Source organism: Aptenodytes forsteri, unplaced genomic scaffold, assembly GCF_000699145.1.
Source record: "Aptenodytes forsteri isolate BGI_AS27 unplaced genomic scaffold, ASM69914v1 Scaffold255, whole genome shotgun sequence".
Taxonomy (NCBI): Eukaryota; Metazoa; Chordata; class Aves; order Sphenisciformes; family Spheniscidae; genus Aptenodytes; species Aptenodytes forsteri.
In genome coordinates, this window is record NW_008794888.1 from 2,686,903 (window position 1) to 2,710,245 (window position 23,343).

General features: G+C 35.4%; 1 protein-coding gene across 1 annotated transcript in view; it reads left to right on the top strand.

Annotated features, from left to right (window-relative positions):
- Window positions 1-23,343, top strand: part of FAP (fibroblast activation protein alpha) — a 41,454-nt gene that overhangs the window by 14,065 nt on the left and 4,046 nt on the right. The window contains exons 9-22 of the mRNA XM_009274904.2: window positions 256-410; window positions 1,501-1,604; window positions 1,937-2,072; window positions 5,544-5,588; window positions 7,302-7,406; window positions 7,497-7,567; window positions 8,182-8,235; window positions 8,569-8,693; window positions 9,886-9,933; window positions 12,788-12,886; window positions 13,624-13,693; window positions 14,943-15,137; window positions 17,743-17,797; window positions 21,073-21,172. Coding sequence (XP_009273179.1) covers window positions 256-410; window positions 1,501-1,604; window positions 1,937-2,072; window positions 5,544-5,588; window positions 7,302-7,406; window positions 7,497-7,567; window positions 8,182-8,235; window positions 8,569-8,693; window positions 9,886-9,933; window positions 12,788-12,886; window positions 13,624-13,693; window positions 14,943-15,137; window positions 17,743-17,797; window positions 21,073-21,172 — 1,362 coding nt within the window. The remainder of the gene's footprint in view (window positions 1-255; window positions 411-1,500; window positions 1,605-1,936; window positions 2,073-5,543; window positions 5,589-7,301; window positions 7,407-7,496; window positions 7,568-8,181; window positions 8,236-8,568; window positions 8,694-9,885; window positions 9,934-12,787; window positions 12,887-13,623; window positions 13,694-14,942; window positions 15,138-17,742; window positions 17,798-21,072; window positions 21,173-23,343) is intronic.

Here is a 23,343-nt window from a genome sequence, read left to right on the forward strand (position 1 = left end):
AGTGCATCAAAAAAAATTTAAAAAAATAAACACGTACACACATGAAAAACCCAAGTGAGTTAAATGGGATCTGTATGCCTGTTTTGAGAGTTCTTAAGGCCTTTCAGAAATGAGGTGTATTGCAATATGTTTGGTGTTATTTATTTAGTATAACTCTCTTTACATGTCTAGGTTGCTAAGAGTACAATGCTAAAATAGATAAGATAGATAGATTACAATGATAAACTATTATGAATGATTTTTTTTTCCCCCCAGAGGAAATGCTAGCAACAAAATATGCACTGTGGTGGTCTCCAAGTGGAAAATATTTAGCATATGTACAATTTAATGATTCTGACATACCAGTTATTGAATATTCATATTTTGGTGAGGACCAGTATCCTAGAAAAATAATTATCCCATACCCAAAGGTATGTTTTCTCATTCTTTTGACTTCTTTCTGTTGAGAAATGACTTATGACAATGATAAAATCAACTGTGCTTAAAAAATGGTTGTATTACAGTGGTTAAATCCATTGTGGCCTGAATTCATGAAATAAAACAAACTTAGGCCAAGTTCTGAAAAGGTATAGGTACATTAAAAAGTGTAGATATTTAATATCATCAGTGAAATAAATGGAATTACTCATGCAAGTAAAAAGCATGTGCAAAACTGCATGCTTGCACGATCAAGCCTTGCTTTTTTCAAGTCAGTTTACTTATTGTGGTATGTTAACTATGCAGTTGTTATTTTTCATTACAGTAAATGAATTATGAGACATTTTTTATTTTGAAAAATAAAGGCTATGACAGCTTGTTTATTTGCACACTTCATAGTGCTTTTTGATCTCAAGGGGCTTTGAATTTTAACTGCTTTCAAGTACCAGATCTAAGGCAAGAAGGTTTTGCGTTGGCATTTCTTCAGCATGTATTAGAGAGCTCTCCTGACTCTTGTCATGTTCATATGATTTCAGTGATCATGTTAATGTATCTTAAGAAGTTACTCACCTGTCAGCTGGGTTAGAGTTCTGAAGTAAAGCTAGATGGTTTAGACCACACATGGAGGAGAATTAAAAAACTAATAATGTATGCAATGAATGAGGAAGCATGAAATCCATTTAAGCTAAACCATTTTACTTCACAGCTGGGATGTCAAAGAGCACTTACAATCGTGTAAATACACTCCTGGATTTTTATGCCAAAGTAAGTGTAGTGTGTGCTGCAAAGATCCACACTGCCAATAGAACGCTGGTTCCCATCAAGCACGTTTTCTGTATAGAAAGGCACTAAATTTGACTGTTTAAAAGGTTTTCTTCTTTATGTATGAAATGATGCAAAGCTAAGTAACGTACTACTGCTGTAGTGTCACTCTGAGATCTTATAAGACCACATTTGCCCTATTATACTCAACTGAATACGTATTTTGTAACCTATCTCCTTTCCTGCAAAACGTGTTGTAATTTTCCTTGACTTGAACTGTTCAGAGCCTGATTTGAATAACATGATACATTTTCTTTGAAGGCCGGGGCTAAAAATCCTACTGTTAAAGTGTTTATTGTTGATACTATTAACGCTGAAGCATTTGGTCCTAAGGAGGTGCCAGTTCCTGCAGTCATAGCATCCAGGTAGTGTGCCCTCAAATATGTCTTCTCTTTTTTAAAAAAGTTTTTGTCTATTTGTTTTAAATGCTTGAACCTCTGAGTTGTTTTCTGTTTCTAACAGTAGAGTGCCATATTCCTCTCCTAGATGGATCAGAAGCTAACTAGAAATGTTGTATTTTGATGCTGTCTGTCCATATGATACATTTTTACAAAGGACAAAAAAACATCCCTAAGACAATGGAAGCTTTGCTATTGTCTTCCACAGGGCAATATGGGGGATACAATCTGTAGCAATGCTTCTATATTCCTGTTCTTTAGTAACCACCCTTTCTTTCTTTTTTTCTTTTACTTTTTAGTGATCACTATTTTACTTGGCTTACTTGGGTAACAGATAGTCGAATCTGTGTGCAGTGGCTAAAGAGAATCCAGAATTTTTCAGTCTTAGCTATTTGTGACTTCAAAGAACATTCAAATAATTGGGACTGTCCAGAGGTAATAAAGTTGGAAACATAAATTTAACATTGCTGAAATTAACATTTGCTCATCTTATCTGCATAGCTATGTTAACACCTACTGGTCATGCAGAGGTTGCTCTAACTTACTTGCAGAAGTATATTTAAGCTTGCCCTGAATTCTTCTAGAAAATAATTGTGTGCCTGCCATAATTGTATTTTCCAGTGTTTGATCACGTTCATCTTTTAGCTACTAGTGATACCTTTTCCAACATTTTAATTGCTGGGGGAGGGGTGAAAAAATTTTAATTGCACCAACAAGAAATAAAATCACCAAAATATTTTTTTAGTGGGGCCTAAATAACAACCAAAGCAACAAAAATAAGAAGAATGCTACTGAGCAGCTTTCAGTCCTGTTGTTTAGTTCCTACTTGCTTCCTAATCTTCAAAATTAGGACCATATAGGATCTTTATTGTTTTTTAAATAAAATCTTATTATACTACCTTGAAATTTCATACTAAGTCTGACTGAATCATGTCCTTTATGATTAATGTTAAATTAGTTGAAAGAACATACAGATTAAAAGTAAGGCAGGTTTTCAGGAGGGAGAAATTCTTCTGTCTTATCAAATCATACAGTTGGAGAAAGCAGGCAAGTTTTCAGAAACACAATCCCTTTTTCAGATCTGAAAAGAAAACTTCAGGCTAATTGCAACAGTAGCTCTACATTTTGTTTAAATATGTCATTCTATCATTAAGACAGTTCAGAGGGAAAACGATGCTCTGTTGAGCAGAAGGATAGCTTAGGTGGCCTAGCTATCTATACCTGTATGTAAATATTTATAGATCTTATGTACAGAAGCCTTTCTGAAAAAAATATTTCTTTAAAAGACCTTGTAAAGCTTGAAGACTGTAGACACTGATAAATTCATATAGATCCTGAAGGAAAGGATAACTCTGAATTTCAGTAACTCTAGTACAGAAGTCTCATTTACTGCATTTTAGTATTGATGCTGTTTGCATGTCTTGTTTTTAGAGTTTATGGTACAGAACATGTATAAAAACTAGCATTAGGCTGAAACCTTGAACTAATGAGAAATAAAAGGCAAGAATACTTATAAAAGTGTCATGTATCAGAGTTTATTGACAGAGCCTTTCCAAGCTGAAAATAATTCTTATTCCTCTTATTCCTAAATTGTTGCAAATTTAAAAGGAAGTTAAGGTCCTGGTCTTTCAAAAACATTATCATTGAAGTAATTTTCCACAGAGAAATATCTTAATTTATTAGGTCAAAATACATATTTACTGCAGCATTTGATGTGTTTCCTAAGTAATTGTTCCACTTTATAAGTACATTAACACTGAATCTCTATCTTGCCTCTAAGTAACTTGCATTTTAATAACTAAATATTTCAATGTAAAAAAAAAAATTAAATGACAGGTTCTAGGATTCTACCACAATCCTCCAAAGTACTTTAACACAAGCTTAACTTTAAGCATGTAAGCAGTTTTATTTATTTCAGTAGGTCTATTTATGTGTTTAAAATTAAGATGTGCTTAATTGCTTTGCTGGAACCAGACCAGAACAATTAACATCTTGCAGGACTGTGTTCATGATCCTTGTTTAATTGCATTTCTCCATGAAACCTTATTTATGGAGTCACTACTAACGTTTCTATAATTCTATATTTATACAGTGATACAATGCTTTTATCACATTAAAGTTTGCACAAATGGCCAATTGAAGGAGTGTGAACAGATGGGAGTGCTGCATTAGCTCTATTTGCCGTTAGAAAGTATATCTCTGTACATTTCCATTGGCAAAAATAGTTCTCTGGTTGATTTCAGATTAAATTGAGACTCTAATTACAATAAATGTGCTAGGCTTTCTGTACTTGAAAATAATAACAAAATATAATCTACAAGATGTTCCTAAAGTGTCAATTCATCAAAAATGTTCATGTGTTCAAGTCTTGCTCATGTGAATAGACCACAGAAACCAATATGACTTCAGTGGAACTATTCATGTGAGTAAAAGCTAGGCATGTGTTTGTGAAATTGGGATTTCCTATAAAGATGCCAGTTCTCTAATTAAATTCTGTAAGTACTTTAATACACAGAAAAATCCCATAGAAGTCACTGGGATTACTCATATGAGAGAAGTTAAATATATCCTAAATGTACTATGTCATCAAGATCTGAGCCTTAATTTAAAGAAAGGAAAATAAATTTAGGATGCAGATATAAAACAATACATCCCATTTTTCATACCTTAAAAGAAGTAAAATACATCTTCTGAGTTAATAGCTCAGTGGAGTCCTTGCAAAGTACTAAACAGTCTTCTAAGGAGTGAGTACGTGCAACTTTTGCTCAAATAAGTCACTTTGCAGGGTCTAAGTTGAACGGGAGAAAGCATGATTCTGAATGCTAATGAGATTACAGTGAGGATAACATACAAACCATAGTCTTTAGAAAGCAAATTTGTTGAATTTATTTCAGACTGTAAAGAAATACTGTATTACATGAACAGTATAAAGAAAAGTTTGCAAGATAAAAGAAGAAATACATTGACTGAATGCAGAATTGTTAAATATTAAATCATTTGCTCCATCCAACAAGCAAGATACTACAGTCTTCCATGAAAAAGTCTTAGGAAGGTATTGAAAATGCACTAGAAACTTTATGAGTAAAACATAAATAAAAATGTAAAAGCACCTTTAGCTGCAGGAGGTACTGATCCATTTAGGCTCAGTATAAGTCTTTTTAAAATCAGCTTTAAGAATGCTACAAGGAGTTAAGACCTGCTAAACTCATATTCATAGTCTCAGGATATGATAATCTGGGTGATTTTTGCTGCCTACATTATCTTTGCCAATCCTTAATTCTTCTTTCTAAATATGTTATTTGTGAGATTTTTTTAAAGTGTTGAAAATCAGGCCCTTTAATATCTCTAAGCTGAGCACCAAATATGGACACCCTTGATTTCTATGTACTTTACTTAGTTAAAGCATTTGGCTTGTATTTTTAAGGGTTTTAAGGTTTACATTTAAAAGATGTATCTAGTAGTCACATTATCCATTGTTATAAATCAACATCACAGCTCTGAAATGAAAGAAAATATGTCAAATGAACTAGCTGAGAATCTAACACAGATTTTTAATATTAATATTCCTGAGATTATTTAATTGGTTTTTTTACTGAAAAATTCATGAGACTAAGTAGTTGTTAATTCTTGCTTTCAGTGAAAATGTTGCATAAGGTTAAAACAGTTACTTTAGATTTTATTTAGCTCTGATGACAGCTGTTAAAAAATAATATTTTAACTAACATAATGGTATTAATACAGTAATATTATTTAACTCAGACAGCCTTCAAGTCCCTGAACCTTCATAGCAAGCATTCTAAAATTCTCTATTACAGGCGGCTACAGATTTTTTATTTGAAGATTTTGAATCTCTGTAAACTCATTCTTGAACTTCTTAAAGAGTGTACATTTGATTTTGTTTTTCAGAATCAACAGCACATAGAAGAGAGTCAAACAGGATGGGCAGGCGGAGTAGGTTTTCTTGTTGTACTCTTTTGATTTAATGAAAAGCTACAGCTTTCTGCATCTTCACAGCAGTGTTTTGAAATATGAAGCACCATTCTGAGTCATACAACACTACTGCTTAAACCTGTTGCACTGTAGGATTGAGACCTTTAATGCTGTGTTAGGCATAGTTTGTGGCTACCTGCTTTCTGAGTTTAAAAACCCTTTTTCTGTCTCCTTTTGCAAATCTTAGACCAACTGATTAGACACTATACTGAAGGGAGGGAAGTCATGAAAAGAGGTAGATTCATACTGCAATGTAATTCTTAGAAGCATCTTGGAGGCAAAGAATAGATGTAAAATTCCTCTGATGTCACTAGGGCAAGAGATAAGATCAGTCATACCATAGCATTTTAAGAATAAAACCTGTCCATTCAGAACACAGTTTTAGTGCCAAGTGCTGCACATCTTCAGCTAGGGAGGAACCTTCAAGGTAAGACACCCCACTTACAAGGGTAGTTGATACTTCTCTGCAGTTACCCCTAAGCAAAAGAAATTTTCTCTACCCAGTAACCTTTATCTTGCAAGAGACATAACACCTATCTTTGGGAATTCACAGTAAAGACAATCCTGCAAGGAAATTGTAAGAGCGTGAGATCAGTATTTACAATTATATATTCCAACAGTCAGTATGTATTATTGCTTATGTTTACTCCTCAGGCAGGTAAAGTTACCAGAATTCAATATGGGGAACCTCACACTGTGCCTGAATATCCTGCAGTGGACTTAACTGAGAGTTTAGATTTTCAGTGCACTGTCCTTTAAGAGACGTGTTTTTCTTTGAAGTGAAGATTACACATTTACAAGGATTAGTTATTTTACTTGGTTCCTTCCTTTTTTTGCCACTTCTCTTGAGGTTGTGATGACAGGTTTTTATTAGAACTAAAGAAATTGTACACATGCATCAATCCCTGCTTTAGCCTTTATGGGATTTCAAGCATTAGGAATATCAGAAGCAGGCTCCAGAACCATTTAGCTTCTGGTCACAGGTTCTAGTCAAGCTTGGGTTAGTATTATTCAAAAGTCATACTCACTCAGGAATGTTTGGTGCTATGTTTGAAGTGCTTGCAGGTCATTCTTCTGTGTTCATATTTTGAAAATAAAACTCTCAGTTGCAGTAACTCATCCTTTATTTTAGTAAAGAGGTGATGGTTTGAAAGGAAGCAAAAGTTGAATGGTCTTATCTGGGATAATCTGTTCTTTAATGTTAGTGGAACAGTATGGGAAACTTCAGATATCCATTTGCTTAGTGCTGTATTTGCTCAGCGAATCAGCCAAACTGTGGTCCACAGGATTTTCAGTCTGGCACCATTCATAAACATGAGCTTTATTCAGAAACTTATTTTTTAAAAATCAACTCTGCCTATTTTTAAATAACTAAAGAAAGGTCATTCAGAATGTACAAAAAAATTATTCTACTTACAAGTAGAAAGCTTGCATTTCTGGGGTACTTGAAGTACCTATATTATCAGCTTAAGAAATCTGACATGACAGGTTAGAAATTGTAATGTGTACTGGCTGGGAGATTGAATATCACAGGTAAACGCTTGTGCAAAGTACTTTGTCCCATCTGAACTGGTTAAATAGTCTTGTTACTTTTAGTATGTGTACTATAATCTGCTAAACAGCTTGGACATTCTTACTTACGTCTCATCTACCGTTTTTCTTCCATTGTTTCAGTTCTTTGTTTCTACACCATATTTTACATCAGACAGCAGTTCGTACTACAAAATTTTTAGTGACAAAAATGGTTATAAGCATATTCATTACATCAATGGCTCTGTGGTAAGTCAAGCAAAGTATTCTATATTGATCTACTGTAAGTTTCTGAAATAATTCTACAATATTCAGTAACTTACATGTCTTGCTTCACAGGAGAATGCAATCCAAATTACAAGTGGAGAATGGGAGGCAATATACATTTTCAGAGTAACAAATGATGCAATGTAAGTATCATGAAGAAGAGAACAGGTTGTGAGTGTTGTCAGTAGAAGCAACAGTTAATCATTGGAACACCATTTGTTAACTCATCAAGTTATAACTAGGTATAATTTGTTTTGTATATGAATGCATCCCCAACAAAGTTGTATGCAAGGGCACTGCACAGGTTTGCAAACTTTGTTTACTTATGGGAGATTCTTTGCAAATTGCCCTCATTTTTCTATTTATTTTCAATTACCCATCTTAGAGAGACTTATTTAGAAATACTTAAATTTAAGCATGTGGTTAACCCTCATACAATTTGCAATTACTTCAGTTGTCTCTCTTTTTATGGTCTCTCATTCAGGTTACTATATAGATAGATACAGCTTACATAATTGGAGTGATTAGCTCATGAGAATTAAGATAGAACTCCTATTAATATGGTTTATTTGTCATCTAATCAGAGTTTGAGGAAAGATTTATTAAGATGAAAGGTATATAAGCTTAAGTTACTCTTCCATCACATGCAGAAATCTCAAAAAGTCTAAGTTAACTTCCAAGACAGCTTTTCATCTTGATGCTGGTTCATAGGTCATCATTTTATGGATTATTTATTAACATGTAAATTAATTTACAGTTTCTATTCAAGCAATGAATTTGAAGGCTATCCAGGAAGAAGGAATATTTACAAGTAAGTGTTATCTACGTTATCTTAATGATTCTAGGTTGGTAGAAGATAGGTCTGGATTTGTCAGTAAAATAATTTAGTTTCAAGATGTTTAAAGTGTAATGTCACAAGATACTTTAACAAAATCTTGATCTCAGATTATATCTGAGAACTGAGGAGAAATAGCATCTAAAGATTAAATATACTCTTGGGAAAAAATTTGATAAAAAGGGAAAACATTTATTTTTAAATTGAACCGTTCTGAAAGTACAGTGCCTATGTTCTAGAATATGAGGCAGACACATGTGAAGTTAGTTGTAGCAAAATAAATATTGCTTTATTTTATTTCTCTCCTAGAATCAGTATTGGAAGTAAACCTATCAGAAAACAATGCATTACTTGCAATTTAAGGAAAGAGAGATGCCAGTATTATACAGCAAGGTTCAGTGAACTTTCTAAGTATTATGCCTTGATCTGTTATGGTATGTATAGCATGGGAGCAAACATATAATCAGTTGTTCTTTCAGATTTATCAGAGGCATAGATAATATTGATTATCCCAAATGATAGCTAGATGAATCATAGAAATTTCACAATAACCAGGAGAGATTTCCAGAAAGAAACTTTGCCATGTCCAAAAACCTTGGGAAGATGTTTCAGAAAATATGAATATTTTCACTCTATATTTTTTTACTTTTTCAACAAAGATCTTGGGATTTTTAGAATTAAAAACAAATTTGTGAAAGTCCTTCATGGCACAAAACAGATTCTAATCAGGCTCATCAAAGTCATGCTTTTCCTTGCAGCACTGATTTCTAATTCATGTGATCAAAGTTACTACAATATGTTTCCCAATTGAAATTATTAAAACCTGTGTTAGCCACAAAATGTTGGATATTTACTACCTGAGAACATTTTTAATAACTGAACTAAGAAAAATTCAATTCATCAAGATGTATGATCGCTGAAACCACTTGTAACACAGGAGTATTGAATGAAGTCTTAGCTCTGTTGAAATAAGTTAGGTGATTTCAGTGATCTGAGGTTTCATCCATTAGTGTAATCAAAGAACAGTGAAGTCACCATCTAAAAAAAGGAAAGAAAAATATCCAAGGTTTTCCTTTTGCGTATTTCATATAAAGTTTACTGTTCTTCTGATTCTGCACTGACTGATCACCTGAAGAGTTCCTTAGAACTTCCGTTGAGCAGAGAAGCAAACGTAGCAAATAATAACACCTTTCAATCATTCTTGCACAAAATAGTCAGTAAGGTCGTCACCATATGAAAGCCACTCACCTTCACAAATACGATGTGACATGTTCTCAGAAGAATGTTTCACATTGTTAATTGTGCATTCGCCTTATGTAATCACATCTCAGGTATTAACTAGATGTCACTTCATCTCTAGGGAGGAAGAGTTTGTTAGCAGATTTAAAGTTACCTCTATTATGTTTGCTAAGCAATGCCTGTATGTATACAAGTCTATGTACATACAGTACCTTACGTATTTTGTGCAGCAGGGACTAGTGGGTTATACAGCAGAGAAGATGCAGATTTGTGTATCAATTTCGAGCTCTTTAACACCTCTCAGTTACCAATGTTAATGTAATACACACTCCATCACCAAATTCCAGCTTCAAACTATAAACTGCCTTCTTACCATTCTTACAACAGGTCCCGGGATTCCCATTTCTACTCTTTTTGAGAACCACGGTGATAGAGGTACTGCAAATATCCTGCCTATTTCTGAGCAATTTTTTTTCTCATTGATCTTCACTATGCAGATCCTTTAATACAGCATTTAGGATTGTGATCAAGAAGTCTTTCATCTTGTTTGTTACTAAAATATCTAGTGTCTTTCTAGATTTGTTAATTATTAAAATCCAAATATCAATGAACACACTGATGCCTTTATTTTCATTCCTCAGTCCAGCACTTTCATAGCATCCTGATGGTTTTCCTGTTTACACACTGTAGATGTAATGAACATCAGCAACTCTTTGTCTACCAAATATTGAGTCAAACTTTGTAGAAAACATTATTGTGATTTTCAAACTATTCCTTTGCACATTTGGATGAACACAAGACTTTCTGAGTTTTTTAATGAAGCAACCTTACCCTATACAAAAGGCAACGGTGTACTATTTAGAGTTTGCAGTTTGAGCTATTGTATTGTACTAATTAGAATTTGAATCAGTAACTTGCTCTTCAGCCATCGGTAGAGATACCAGGGAAGAGCAGAAGCTCTTTCAGATGTGCAGGTCAAATAACTGCTTCAGACAAGGTGTAATTACTGATACAAAATGGGAACTCCAGCAAGAAACATTCAGAGCCCTCGCTCTTTAAGTAGCCTGTTAGTGAGGACTGTTTGCAACCAGGCCAAGCAGGAATTTGCTAACCATGAAAATATTAATTACTCTGCAGAGTTTTCTTTCTCTGTCCCTTGTTTTTCCCTAAAAATTCTTCTCCAACTTAAAGCTCTCAGTCCTGAAATGTTATGAAAACTGGCATGGTCCTGTAAAAAACTTCAGCAATTTGGCATTCCCCCTTCCTTCCCCAATAATCAGTGGAAATGCGATGGTAGTTCTAATGCCAGGGTCCTTACAGTTCAGCCCATATTGATAACCCACTATTAACTGAGTGTTGTCTGACCAGAAGACACATAAAAGCATGAGGCAGACATATGCCACAATATTGTTAAGCTCAATTAATCAGTGGTGTTTCATGTAGAAGTCACCGAATTGCAACATGATTATTTTGACTCCAATAGGAGTTGGTACACCTTAGTTTTTAACCACTCTAACACGTTTGCACATGTAAAAGATTGGTCAATGTGTTTATTGCAATTGTGCTATAAAACCACTGTGTTCTGGTATTTCTTTTGCAGAAGGTTTAAAGGTTTAAATACAGCTATTGCATGGATTTTTTCATATTTAATCCATTGTCATAGCGCTCTGTTTTCCATGATTCATTATGACCGTGTGTATCAAGGGCCCCTACTACTTCCTTATCAAAGTATGAATTGCATGAAATGCAGCTAAGTGCCCAACTACAATATGTGTTTCTTAACCCCTCTGCAGAAGAAAACAGTTTCATTTAATGGATCTTCACCACTGGTTTCATGATGCCTCACTCTGCTGTGCTATTATTCTTCAGGAATAAAAACAAATTCAGGCTTCTCTTTGACTTTTTCATGACCTTTTTTGGATTAATTTTCCTGAAGTCCCTTTCTTCCATGATCTTTTCTGTGGTGCAAAACTATTTTTAGTAGGACCATTTTCATTGCAGTTGGCAGCATTTTGAAAATATATCACCCATGAATTTTAGTAGGAGGCATGCAGTTAAACTAACATACACCAGTTTGGAAGCTCCTTCTAGCATGCCTACACTTCATTTGTGGTAGGGGCAAGTTTCAGGAGTTTTGAGGGGAAGGATGGAAAGGGTTCAGCTGAGTTTGGGTGAGTATCCAAAGCTAGGATGATCTTTCAGCCATAAAAACCCACTTGAATCTTCAAAACTTGTCAAGAGTACTTTGAAAGAACAAATTTCAGTGTCATATTTCTGGCATGTCCTGGGCACTATCTGGCTCAAGACGTGCTGAGAGAAGTACTTCTTCTATTTTTCTGAGCATTTCCAGAAACAGGAAGTGGTTGCCATTAAAAAAAAAAAGGTAAACTAACAAAGAAAAATGTCCTGCAGTTTTAAAAGGTTCTTTCGTTTTGAAAGTGAAGCTAAAAGTCACAGATTTCCATTATGTACAATATTCTTCATCCATCACTACTCATGGGAAAACACATAAATAAACAAGTAATACCCAGTGGATTCATAATATATAGTTCTGCAGTCTATGCTGGAAATTAACTAAATTTTAAATAGTAATTTTTAAATGATATAACTGTAAATTGGGTCTAAAGCAAGTAAAACAAAAATTTTAAATACTTTTTAGATAAAAAAAGCAACAAAAGAGGTTCACTAAGTATGCAGTAATATATTACTAAGGACAGTTATATGGTAAGTCTGGTATCTGTGTGTAGGAATATACTGTACAGTGGTTAAGCAAGGGCTTGCCATGATCCCTTAAGAAACTTAATTTCCTGCATTAGCCCAGAAACAAGATATTCCCAAACATCTATGCGCTTAACCACACTGCCCAAGGGTCTCAGTGGTTAAGCTGATGTTACTGTGGTAAGCAAGAGAGGAGATACAGGACTGTGTTTTGCATGATGGGATGAATTTTGCATTTCCAGCTCCCACCATATTACAAAACTGGGATGAGGGTTCTGCAGGAAAAAGGAGTTTCTTTATGACATCCAAGACTCTAACACTCAGGCAACATGTGAAATGTTGTGCATTGCAAAATGTACATCCTACAAAAATCTAATGAATATTTGTGCACTACAATACCAGTGCCTTGCTTTTATTTAGCTATGTGATCAAGTCCCATTAGATGTGCCTGAGTTGATTTCATTACTCTGCTTGTAAAATTTCGCAGATTTCCTTTCTGTTCTACTAACACAATTAATGAAGAGGAATTAACAATAAATTAGTTAATAATTCAGGCGTTTCTTTTACTTAGAGCTCAGAGTACTGGAAGACAATTGGGAATTGCAGTCTGCTTTGCAAGAGATCAAACTGCCAAAAGAAGAAATTAATAAACTTGAAGTGGATGGTATAAGTAAGAATTACACATCTTTATTATACTTTTTATTCCCACTATTTTAATATTTTGCCTTCATTTTGTTATAGTAAGTATCCTCTTTCTGTAGAACAAACTTGTTAGTCTGTCAGACTGGGAAGAAGAGGCCTGGTTCTGCCCTGTTTGACAACAACTAATTGTTGTCAGTGCCTCAGGGTATCTCTCAGTAAAATAGTAGTTAAAATATATCTCTGCTTCAGAATGCAATTTTTTCTAATTCTTTAATACTATTGGTAAAGCGTTTAAATATTGTGTAAAAATATTACAGTATGATGGTAATAAAATGTGAAATGTAGACTGCTGTTCATGTGTTACACATTATATTGATGCTGTTGTTTTCACTAGTGACTTTACAAACAATATTGATGGTAATGAATCAGTGTAAAGTTTCCAAAACTCATTTCTCATAATCTTAACAACAGTTATATTCCTAGTTGTGTTTTTGTAGGTACCTGGAAAACTGAGAACCTAGAGTTATGCGAAATAATAATTTTATGCATAGCTAAATTAAAATAAAAGTGGGTACTTTATTTCTTCAAAGTTGTTCTTCAACAGCTCAATATAAAATATTACTTGCATCAGTTCTGTGATTCACAGTTCATGCATTGTGTAGTTTGTGCTGATTCATTTTCATATACTGTTACACCAAACTCTGGATTATGCTTGGAGAAATCATTGTAACCATTAACAATATAATTTTAATATGTCTTTTCTAGCTTTGTGGTACAAAATGCTTCTACCCCCACAATTTGATAGATCCAAGAAGTACCCTCTGCTTATTCAGGTGTATGTAACACTTCCTTTCTTTGAACATTGTTGTTTTGTCAGAAAACATACTTTTTATAATTTAACAAAATGTAGAACATTTGCAACATTTTATGAAGCAAAAGCAAAACCACTTAGTTCTGTTTTGTTTGTTGTGGTGGGTTTTTTAATATATTTCTGGAATAGAAATTCAACCCAATAGAAATCAATGAGGTTTTTAATGTTAATCTTAGCATGGCAAAGATTAGTTCCTCAGAGAAAGAAGAAGGATAAAAACATATGGGCTATTGCTTGGAGTTCTTAGCTCTGTTGCTGCTTTTGATTATCATGAGGCAGTCTGAAATTACTGATTTCAGCTTTGCTAATATGAAAAATACAAAAGCTTACTTCATTTTTTAAGAAAAAAAAACAAACACCCCTAAATGATGTGGACTGGCTTCTTTGATCAAATGTTCCTTCTAAAGAGCATTTGACGTGAATTTAATTTATTGCAGGCAGGAAAGACAACAAAAATTGCAGTGGTGCAAAAAAAATGAGAGGCGGAAAGGAGAGCTGAGTGGGTGTAATAAACCTTATATCATTTCTTATTAACCAGTGATGATCCAAAGGTCCAAGAATGCTAAGTATGTTTGAATGAAGTTTAGAGTAGAAGATTAAGTCAGTTGTGTCCTTGAGGTCAAATGTGTAATTTGCATTAGGCCATTCTCATGAGGAGTGTCTCTCTGAATTGCTCAGCTATGTGGGGTGTGTTCTGCCCGCAGCTCCAACAGCACATGATATTCCCTACTGAAACAAAGAAGGTCTGAGGATGGCCAGAAAGTGTAAGGAGCTGTACTTTTTTCTCCTGTTTTCTTTGGCATTGCTGACTGCATGTGGAGATCAAATGCAGAAAAGCAGAAAAGCACCAAAAAGGGCTGTTACACCTAAGGAATTTGGAGAGAGGAAAGAATTGAGTCTTTGAGGCATGACTCTTCCAAGGATTCCCCTTAGGACAAGTACCTGATGCTGCACCCCTTAGTCTGAGCTAAAACTAATGATTTGCCTTTGGCATAAGACCTGAAGGATTAAAATGGATGTTAGATAGCAAAATCTCACAAATATACGAAAATGGTAGTTGAACTGTTTGTCTACTGAGCTCTCTGAACCACAGCCAAGTAGCAAAATACTTGTGGAGAAAATGTAAGAAGTACCTATAGCTATAGTCCAGTATCCGGTAATCATTTATAAATTTATAAATCTGAGTTGAAAATGTGTGAATTTTCATCGTCAGGTACGGAGGACCTTGCAGTCAGAATGTAAAGGAAACATTTAGCATTAGCTGGATAACCTATCTTGCAAGCAAAGAGGGAATTATTGTTGCTTTAGTGGATGGCAGAGGGACAGCTTATCAAGGTGACAAGATTTTGCATGCAGTATATCGAAGACTAGGAGTCTATGAAGTTGAGGACCAAATCTCAGCAGTGAAGTAAGTAGAATATCTCCCTGTATAACTGTTGTATTTACATACCTACAAGAAGTAATGTGAAAAAAATATTAAATAAACTTCTCAGCCTTTCTTCTGGAGAGCTGAGGTCTCCAGGAAATAAGACAAGAAGACTCATAGAAATAATATATTACTGAGGTGCTTGATGTCAATGAGGTTTTGTGTGGTAGGTTAAGTCCATGTACTACTAAGTCCACATCTGGACCTCACCACTTCCATTTTATAAAAGCATCATCAGAGGCTTCAATCCTAGGCCTAAGGAAATACAAGCGTCAGTGGTGAGAGGTAAGCCAATGTATTATCCATTATTCTGAAGTTTTCCCTGTAGGGGAAACCTACCTCAGTGACCACAGCGATTAGCCAAAGATCTATAGCGACGTACCACAGTGATTAGCTAAAGGTCAAATGTGAAGTTTGTAGCAAAACTGAATCCTGACACAAGCCTTCTAGAGGTTGGTTAGTCATAAACTTGCCTTCCATGCTATTTTAGGATAGTTACAAACAACAGAAAGTGTCTGAGGTCTTCTGGTAGTTGTTCCCCAACAGTTACTCCTTTGCATCGAAACACTTAGAATTGTTCCAAGGGAAAATAATTCCCTAAGCAGAGGCTTTGGGCGGGAGTGAAAGCTGAGGTTTTGTAAAGAAAGGCTGCCTGTTAAGCTTACAGATGCAGTAGCACTGCTAAAGTGAGCATTTAAAGAAGTGTTAGTTTGAACCCCACAGAGATGAGTGCAAGGAAGGAATAAGGAATTTAGTCTAGCCTTTGGTCTGGAGTTTGGCCCATCAGAGCATGGATAGGTTTCCAGGTGCAATAGTAAATACCCTCTTTCCCCCAGTAATAGACATAACTCTGAGGAGCTTAGCTAGAAATTGGATGTAGCAGTCCAGGTTTCCACAGCTTTCTCTATTTGTTTGAGAACACTGGCTGTATTTACAAGTGTGTGTGGGGAGGGTATCTTCCTTCCTCTTTCTGCCTTGTGATAATTCATTTCCTCCTCAATGATATAAGCACACCATTATCCTTTTTAGTGATAAATGAAACAAAATAGCTGTATATCATGTCAGGTTTTTCTATTAATCTATTTGATTTTCTTTCTTGAAACTTTTAGCATCAATGGCGTATTTTAAAATATCACAGAGAGAGAATGTTTTTTTATTACTCTGAATCGTCACTCAGACATAAAATGTCAGAGACAGAGGGAACCTAAACTGATTCTGCAGTTGCAAAATCTGCTGAGACAGGCTGTGAAGAAATGACCTCAGACTTCACGCTTCCCAGTTTTCTGTCAGCACCTAGACTAAATTTTTATTCAGTTAAATGTATTGCATTCCACCTTCCTGATCTAACACATGGTTTAAGATGCATCATTTTTAGAGAGGATCCTATACTCTAGTGGGAAGTTCTTGGAGGGGCTTTTACTTTACGAGGAACCCCAGGGATTAAGACAGCAATATAACAACGCCGAATCATTTTTTGGCTTTTCTAACTTTGTCCCACCCAGATAGTATCCCGCATTTTGGGTGTTGTCAGTCACTCGTGCTTGTCCTAGTAAAATAAGGCTAGCAGCTGCTGATACGTGTCCTGGGATGTATCTGACCCTATTTTGTTTATCTGTCACTCTTGAACCTTTCTGGTCTTTTGCCTCATCCCCTTTTCTTTGCTGTTGCTAATACAGCTCTGGAAATACAGCCTTCAGACTCTGATGCAGGATTTTTGTGGGAGACCTAATATTTATGATTCTCTTTGACCTGTTTGACTACTGAGTGCATAAGCAAGGTGCACCTTTCATCCATCCCAAGCTCATTACCTACTTGGAGCATTAGAAGATGTTTTCCTCATTATTATTTTTTATTATAGTAGCAGTATGTGCTCTTCACTTTTCAGGCACATAAAAAAGAAAGCTCATTGCTCCAGGGAACCCCTAATCTCAGAGGTTGATACTGTGCCTCTTGAGAGATCAGAGTATCAATTGTTGTAAGATGAGTGTGTTGAGCATCTTGCAGGATAAGGTCTGAATGTTAATGGTAATCCAGCACCTTTGGCATTAAAATGATGAAAACGATAATAGCCTGTGGGAAGGTAGAGCTATGGGAAATGAAGTGTGGTTATTAGTAGGAGTACACTTTTTGAACTTCTTTCTCTGCATGTGTGTGAGTGTATGTCTGTACATATACATACACACACATATATATATGCAGATGTACAACATGAGTATAATGTATGATGTTTAATCTAGTCTGGACTAAATATCCAGGTGGATTCTAAGTATAAGAAAAAAGAACTTTTTTGCCAAGAAGCCAGTTGGGCAGTGTCCTTATCCACTGGAACAAAAATTATTATGAAGAGAGTATTAATTTCAGCATTTTTTATTCTTTCAAGAAAAATTCTTCCTTTTCCTCTGAAATATCTATTAATTGAATGGCTGATGCTTTGTAGAAATCAGACATACTATGCTGATTGTCAATTTGCTCAGATCGGTGGGATGTTTGGAAAAAAGTGAAAGAAAAATTATTTTTTGCTAATTTGTTACAGTATTAGCAATCTTTTGTAATAATGCATTTATTTCTATGATTTTCTTTTCTGCAGGAAATTTATAGAAATGGGTTTTATTGATGAGAAACGAATAGCAATATGGGGCTGGGTAAGTGGCTGGTTTTTTTGTATCTATCTTTAAATAATCCTGCAGTGTAATTTTTTTAATTCTTCCTTATTCTGTCCTAAATCTGTATACAGTTTCTTCTACCAGTGTTTGATGGTATTGCCAAAGGGGATACTTCCTGTTGGTGCCTATATACATGCAGTTGCAACAGTGCAAGCCAACGAAAAGGGTTCTTTGGCAGCTCAAGGGGGAATTTTGAAAAGCTTATGTCTAATACATTGTTTGGACTTGAAGTTAAGCAAAATTGAGTTGTTTTAATTGGCTTTACTTTTAACTTAGGGACTCACTGGCATGGTGTCAAAATTCAAGTATTGTCCTTTCTGATCTGAGATTAAAATAATGAGAAAAGTCCTATGAATATCTCTCATCGGAAAATGTGAGCCTTGCAGCATTCTGAATCACTGTATACTTGGCTGGCCTTGAAATGGTCAGTAGGGATGAATCTGGGTCTGAGGGGTGTACAACATTGACAACTTCACCAAGAAGTGGAAAAATTGGACAGTATAGGAGTCATTCCAAATAATTAGCCAGTCTATTTTTCATCTTTGATTTTTTCATGTACTTCACTTTGTAACACTCCCAGAACCTTTTATAGCCAAATGTATTGCAAAACTTTGTTATTAAATGGTCAGATTCTGCTACCCTTAGGCACTGAGAAATACAGTAGCATACCTCAAGTACAAATTTTAGGATAGCACTGCATTCTAATAGGAGAAAAATAAATTATTGGAATAGTTGGGGTTCTTTTTCCTGTGCTGTCACCTTCAAAGTAGGGCCATTCATGGAAATGAGGTGCAGACCTATTAGTGGTGTTACGGGAGAGCTGAAGCCAACTTCAGTGGCAGCACAAATGCCACACAGCCCCTTTATGGAGATTTTTAAGATATTTAGGCCATCTGACTCAATTGCTTATGTTCATCATGAATGGCTGGATCAAGAATGCATGGACAGAACTGGAGCCCTGCCTCCTACCCAGCTTCAGCATAACAGAATTATACTATGCAGGAGAACAAGCTGATAACTGAGGGTCTCATGGATTAGGGACAGTACTGTAAGGAATGCTAAAGGGGGTTGGAGGCCAGACCTATGTTAGCCACCCTTACTCCTTCTCTGAGTAAATCAGTATCAGCTATCCAGCAATAACAGGCAGCACTAACTAAAAAAGCTTACAGAATAAACTGGTATGTTAGCTACTCATTAACATTTTCCAATATTTTTCTCCTTATACAGGTTCATTTTTCTCTGATTATCATTCAGAAAGACCTTTTATTTCATTCTCTTTAACTGCCTGTCTTTGCCAGGAGAATTCTTCTGATCTGTCACTGTTTGTTTTATTTTTTTGCTGGTTTTTGTTTGTTTGTTTGTTTTCATTGGCCCAGTTTCATTGTAAGAAACTTGCCCAGAAACACACTGGAGGATGGATCTTGTAAGATTCAGTTCAACTCTAACTATAGAAGTTGCCTGATCTTAGATAGCACATGGGCAGGGTTGCTAAAATCTTTCTATGAAGCTTCTACCAACTAATATTTAAATTACTTTGCTCAGACACTGCTATAACACCAGGATAAAATGGGCTACCATATGGTGAAATTAAGTGACACAGACACTTACAAGTGAGTAATTCTAAAGTGACATTAAGTAAGTTAAGGCCACGTGAAAATATTTTATTTTTTTAATCACATCATATTTTATTTCACCACAGTGTTTCCAGAACCAATTAAGAGATTTCACACATCTAAAGCATTGCATCCCAGTAGTGGATACAATATTCAAATAATGGCACTATTGCCAAACCTGTCAGTCTTTTTTTCCATTTTTTTCTATTTATTATACCATTTCCTGGTTCATAACCTTTGAAAGGAGTTGAAAGGTGTCTCCTTATTTATACCTGCAGCTTGGCAGGTATGCATGAACTATGTAGCTCGCCGTACTTTCAGACTCACCAAACTCTCCTGACTGGCAAAAGCTCTTAAATAACCGCTAAAGCAATTCAGGTTTTGAACTCTATCTCTCTGCCTGTTACAGTGCATAGATTTATCTGCCTGATGCTGATCCTTTACTTTTTAGCCTTGTGGGCTGATTTTTTAAAAGATCAAATGAGCCAATCAAATGAGCTGGAAAAATTGCACAAATTATTGTTTCCATTAGCATATCCCTCACTGTCATTTCAAGCTTCTCCTTCAAGAAGAAGGAGAGACTAACTTACTTTTGTGCAAAAAAAAATTTAATAATTTTGCTTATTTCCCTTAGTCTTTCATATGCTACTGTTAAGGTTGATAATCTTCAGAATTCTTCATAACACACCCCATATTTTTATCCCTCCCTCCATTCCAAAGTAAACAGTAACCCATTATTTCCCAAAGACGTTATACAAGTATTTTCCAACCCCAGTTCCACATTCTATGGACAGCCAAACCAAATGCTTTTTATTTACAGTATTTTCCTGTCTCAGCAACTAGCCCCACACAGTTGCACAGATCTATTCTGATAGGCAGGCTTACTTACTACTGTACCTGACTTCCAGCTATGAACTTATTCTTCCTTGCTGGGCCCCAGTTTGAGGAATCAGGCCAAAAATAACAGGAACAGTGGCAGGAAGTAGGGAGGAATCGCTCCAACCTCAATTTCTCAGGTAGCTGAGCCTATTAGTACTGATGATGGGGTTGGTTCAATATGCCAATCATTAGCAAAAGCTAGGTAGTTTGTTAAGGGAGGGAAAAACCTATAACTCTTCTTGGAGGTGCACACTGAAAGGATGAGAGGCAATGAACAGAAGTTGCCACAAGGGAAGTTTTGTTTAGGTTTTAGGAAAAAAATTTTTACGACGACAGTGATCAGCGTTGAAACAGATTGAGTAGAGAGACTGTGTAATGTGGATGTGACTCTGATCGACCTCATTTAAATCTGCAGTTAACCCTGTTTTGAGATAGAGGTTGCACTAGATTACCTTGAAGGACCCTACTAACTTAACTTTTTCTATGATTGTAAGTGGTAATAAGAGCAGTATCCTGTGATAAGCATTGAAGAAGTAGCAAAAAATAAGTGATTCAATAAAATTGTCTAATCTCTCTCATAAGAAATCACATCAGATCCATTTGAAATAAATAAATTTAAAAAAAATTAAAAAGCTTTTGTTGCTTTGTCCTCCATGCATTCAAAGTAAAATACTTACTTTGGAATTAATTTATATGAGTTTGATTCAGAAAACAAAATGATACTTCACCAATAATTTTAAATTGTCTGTGATTTCTCCCTAGTCCTATGGTGGGTACGTAACTTCTTTGGCACTTGGATCTGGCAGTGGAGTGTTTAAATGTGGAATGGCTATAGCTCCTGTTTCCAGCTGGGAATATTACGGTATGGAAACTTGTCATAAATACTGACTTGGAAAGCACAATGTAGCATTTAATGACTTCCTAAATGAAATCATTGCAGGAGACTGGCAATATGAAACTTAAAGACATTGCAATTACCTAGATATAAAACTCTTAAGACGTTACGTTTAATGTTTACCTTGCTGAAAATAACTGACTGCAACTGGCAGTTTGGAACAGACTTTGTCACAGAGAAGAAGGTACGCCCAGATAATTCCATATGCACATCTGTAACAGTAAGTGTGTAAAGCCGTCTTGATAAACTGCTATACTCAGGAGTGATCTCCCTAAAAATCCCGTTAAAACAGTATCACTGAATTCAGAAACAGCTTAAATGATTTTTTCTGCCAGTAATGGAATCACAGTGCACTTCAACTTCAGATGCTGCAGATGATCTCTGTCAGGAATCAGTATCTCTGATGACTGCAAAGTTATTTCCCAAAAGCAGTGGAAAAGAGAGGGAGTCAGCTGTGTCTGATATATTTTTTTTTTATTAAATATTTTTCCCTTTAGATGTTTCTCAGCCACACCTCCTGTGTTGTTGTGTGTGAGACATATTTTTATTTATGTTTACTGACTTAGGCTCCAAACTGTTCAGAGGAAACAACTCTGGGAGTATACCCCCAGGGCCTTACTGTGTGAATAAAGCAGGCACATACTCATACTTACTTGCAGACCTGTTAAGCTTTTGGCATGGTGTAAAGGAACCTTAGTGTAAAAAAGAATCATGGCATGCATATTTTCAATGAGCAAAATGTAGCACTTTGAACACATTTACTTAGCATATGGTCGTTTGCTAAGAAGTCTTGGTTATGAGAAAAATTTTTGGTTAAATGGGAAAGATTCCTTCCCTGACTGCTAGCACAGACATTCCTTGTATTTATGGTGTTTTGCAAACAAAGGGGAAAACATTTATATGACACAGGAAGCGTAGTCTTCATGTTTTCATTGGCATCAAGATTTTTTTAAGACATTTTCACTCATGATCACAAAATTATTTCCAGAATGCAGGCATAAAGCACTATTTTTGCAAAAGTCCTTCAGTAAGAGAAGAGTTATAAACATTTGTCCAAGCATTAAAAATTGAATTAAGTTTTTAAGTTAAAGTAGATTAGACCCGCACCATTGCAATCTTTACTTTAGCTGAATTTTCAGGAGGGAGTTAAAAAATCTTGCTGAAAACACATTGTAAAATCCAAACAGGCAAATGTACCTCCACTAAGGAAGGAAGGAAGGAAACAGAAGGAAGTCATGAGTCATAAGTTTTGTCAAACAGATCATGTTAACATTAGGGTGAACTGTGTTAGGGACAACACTACAGGATGCTACATAATTGAGTCTCTAAGTAGTATCAGTATGTCAGAAGATGTACTGGCTCCTAGAGCTTCTAAATTCTGCCCCACCCTCTTTTAGATGCACAGATTAGAGTCTGAACCATAATCTTTTCTCTGAAATCCTCCCACTTAACCTCCATTTTGTATCAGAGTTAATAACAGCTGAACAGTTATAAGATGGCAAGGGAAATCGCATTTGAGGACAATGTATAGTTAAAAGCATTACAACTGTGACTGTTTTATTAAAATTTGCAATTTATCTCCTTTTTATTCCTCAGTAATTGACAAGCCGAATCTTCCACTTAGTCATTATAATGCAATTCTTCTGACCTCTGTGGACTTGTTGTAGCTATACTGGTAGAAGAGAGTGGAGAATTTGGCTCAGAATACTGTAGAAATGCCAGCCATTCAGAAAGAGTATTTTATTGAAAACTTAAGCCCAATATGGTTGTTTGACACTGTGTTGACAACAGATATTGCACATTTTCTGTTTTCATTGAATGATAAAGGATTTTGATAAAAGATAGGCTATTAGATTTTTTTGATACTTAATTTATTACAAATTATCTTCAGGAGCCTTACTTTGCTGATCTGGGAGACATAATATACATCTTTAGCACTCAGTGGTAACATATGTAAAGGATACATAATAAACCATGGGAACCTGGGTACATTGAGTCATTTTCCTTTCCTGAGAGGATTCTCATTTCTACTTTTTAACAAAATTATTCTAATGCAGTGTACTAAACTGGGCAACAAGGTAGACAATCCCAATTCCTTACTGATTACAATGGCCATCACTTCTCTTATAGGAGGGAAA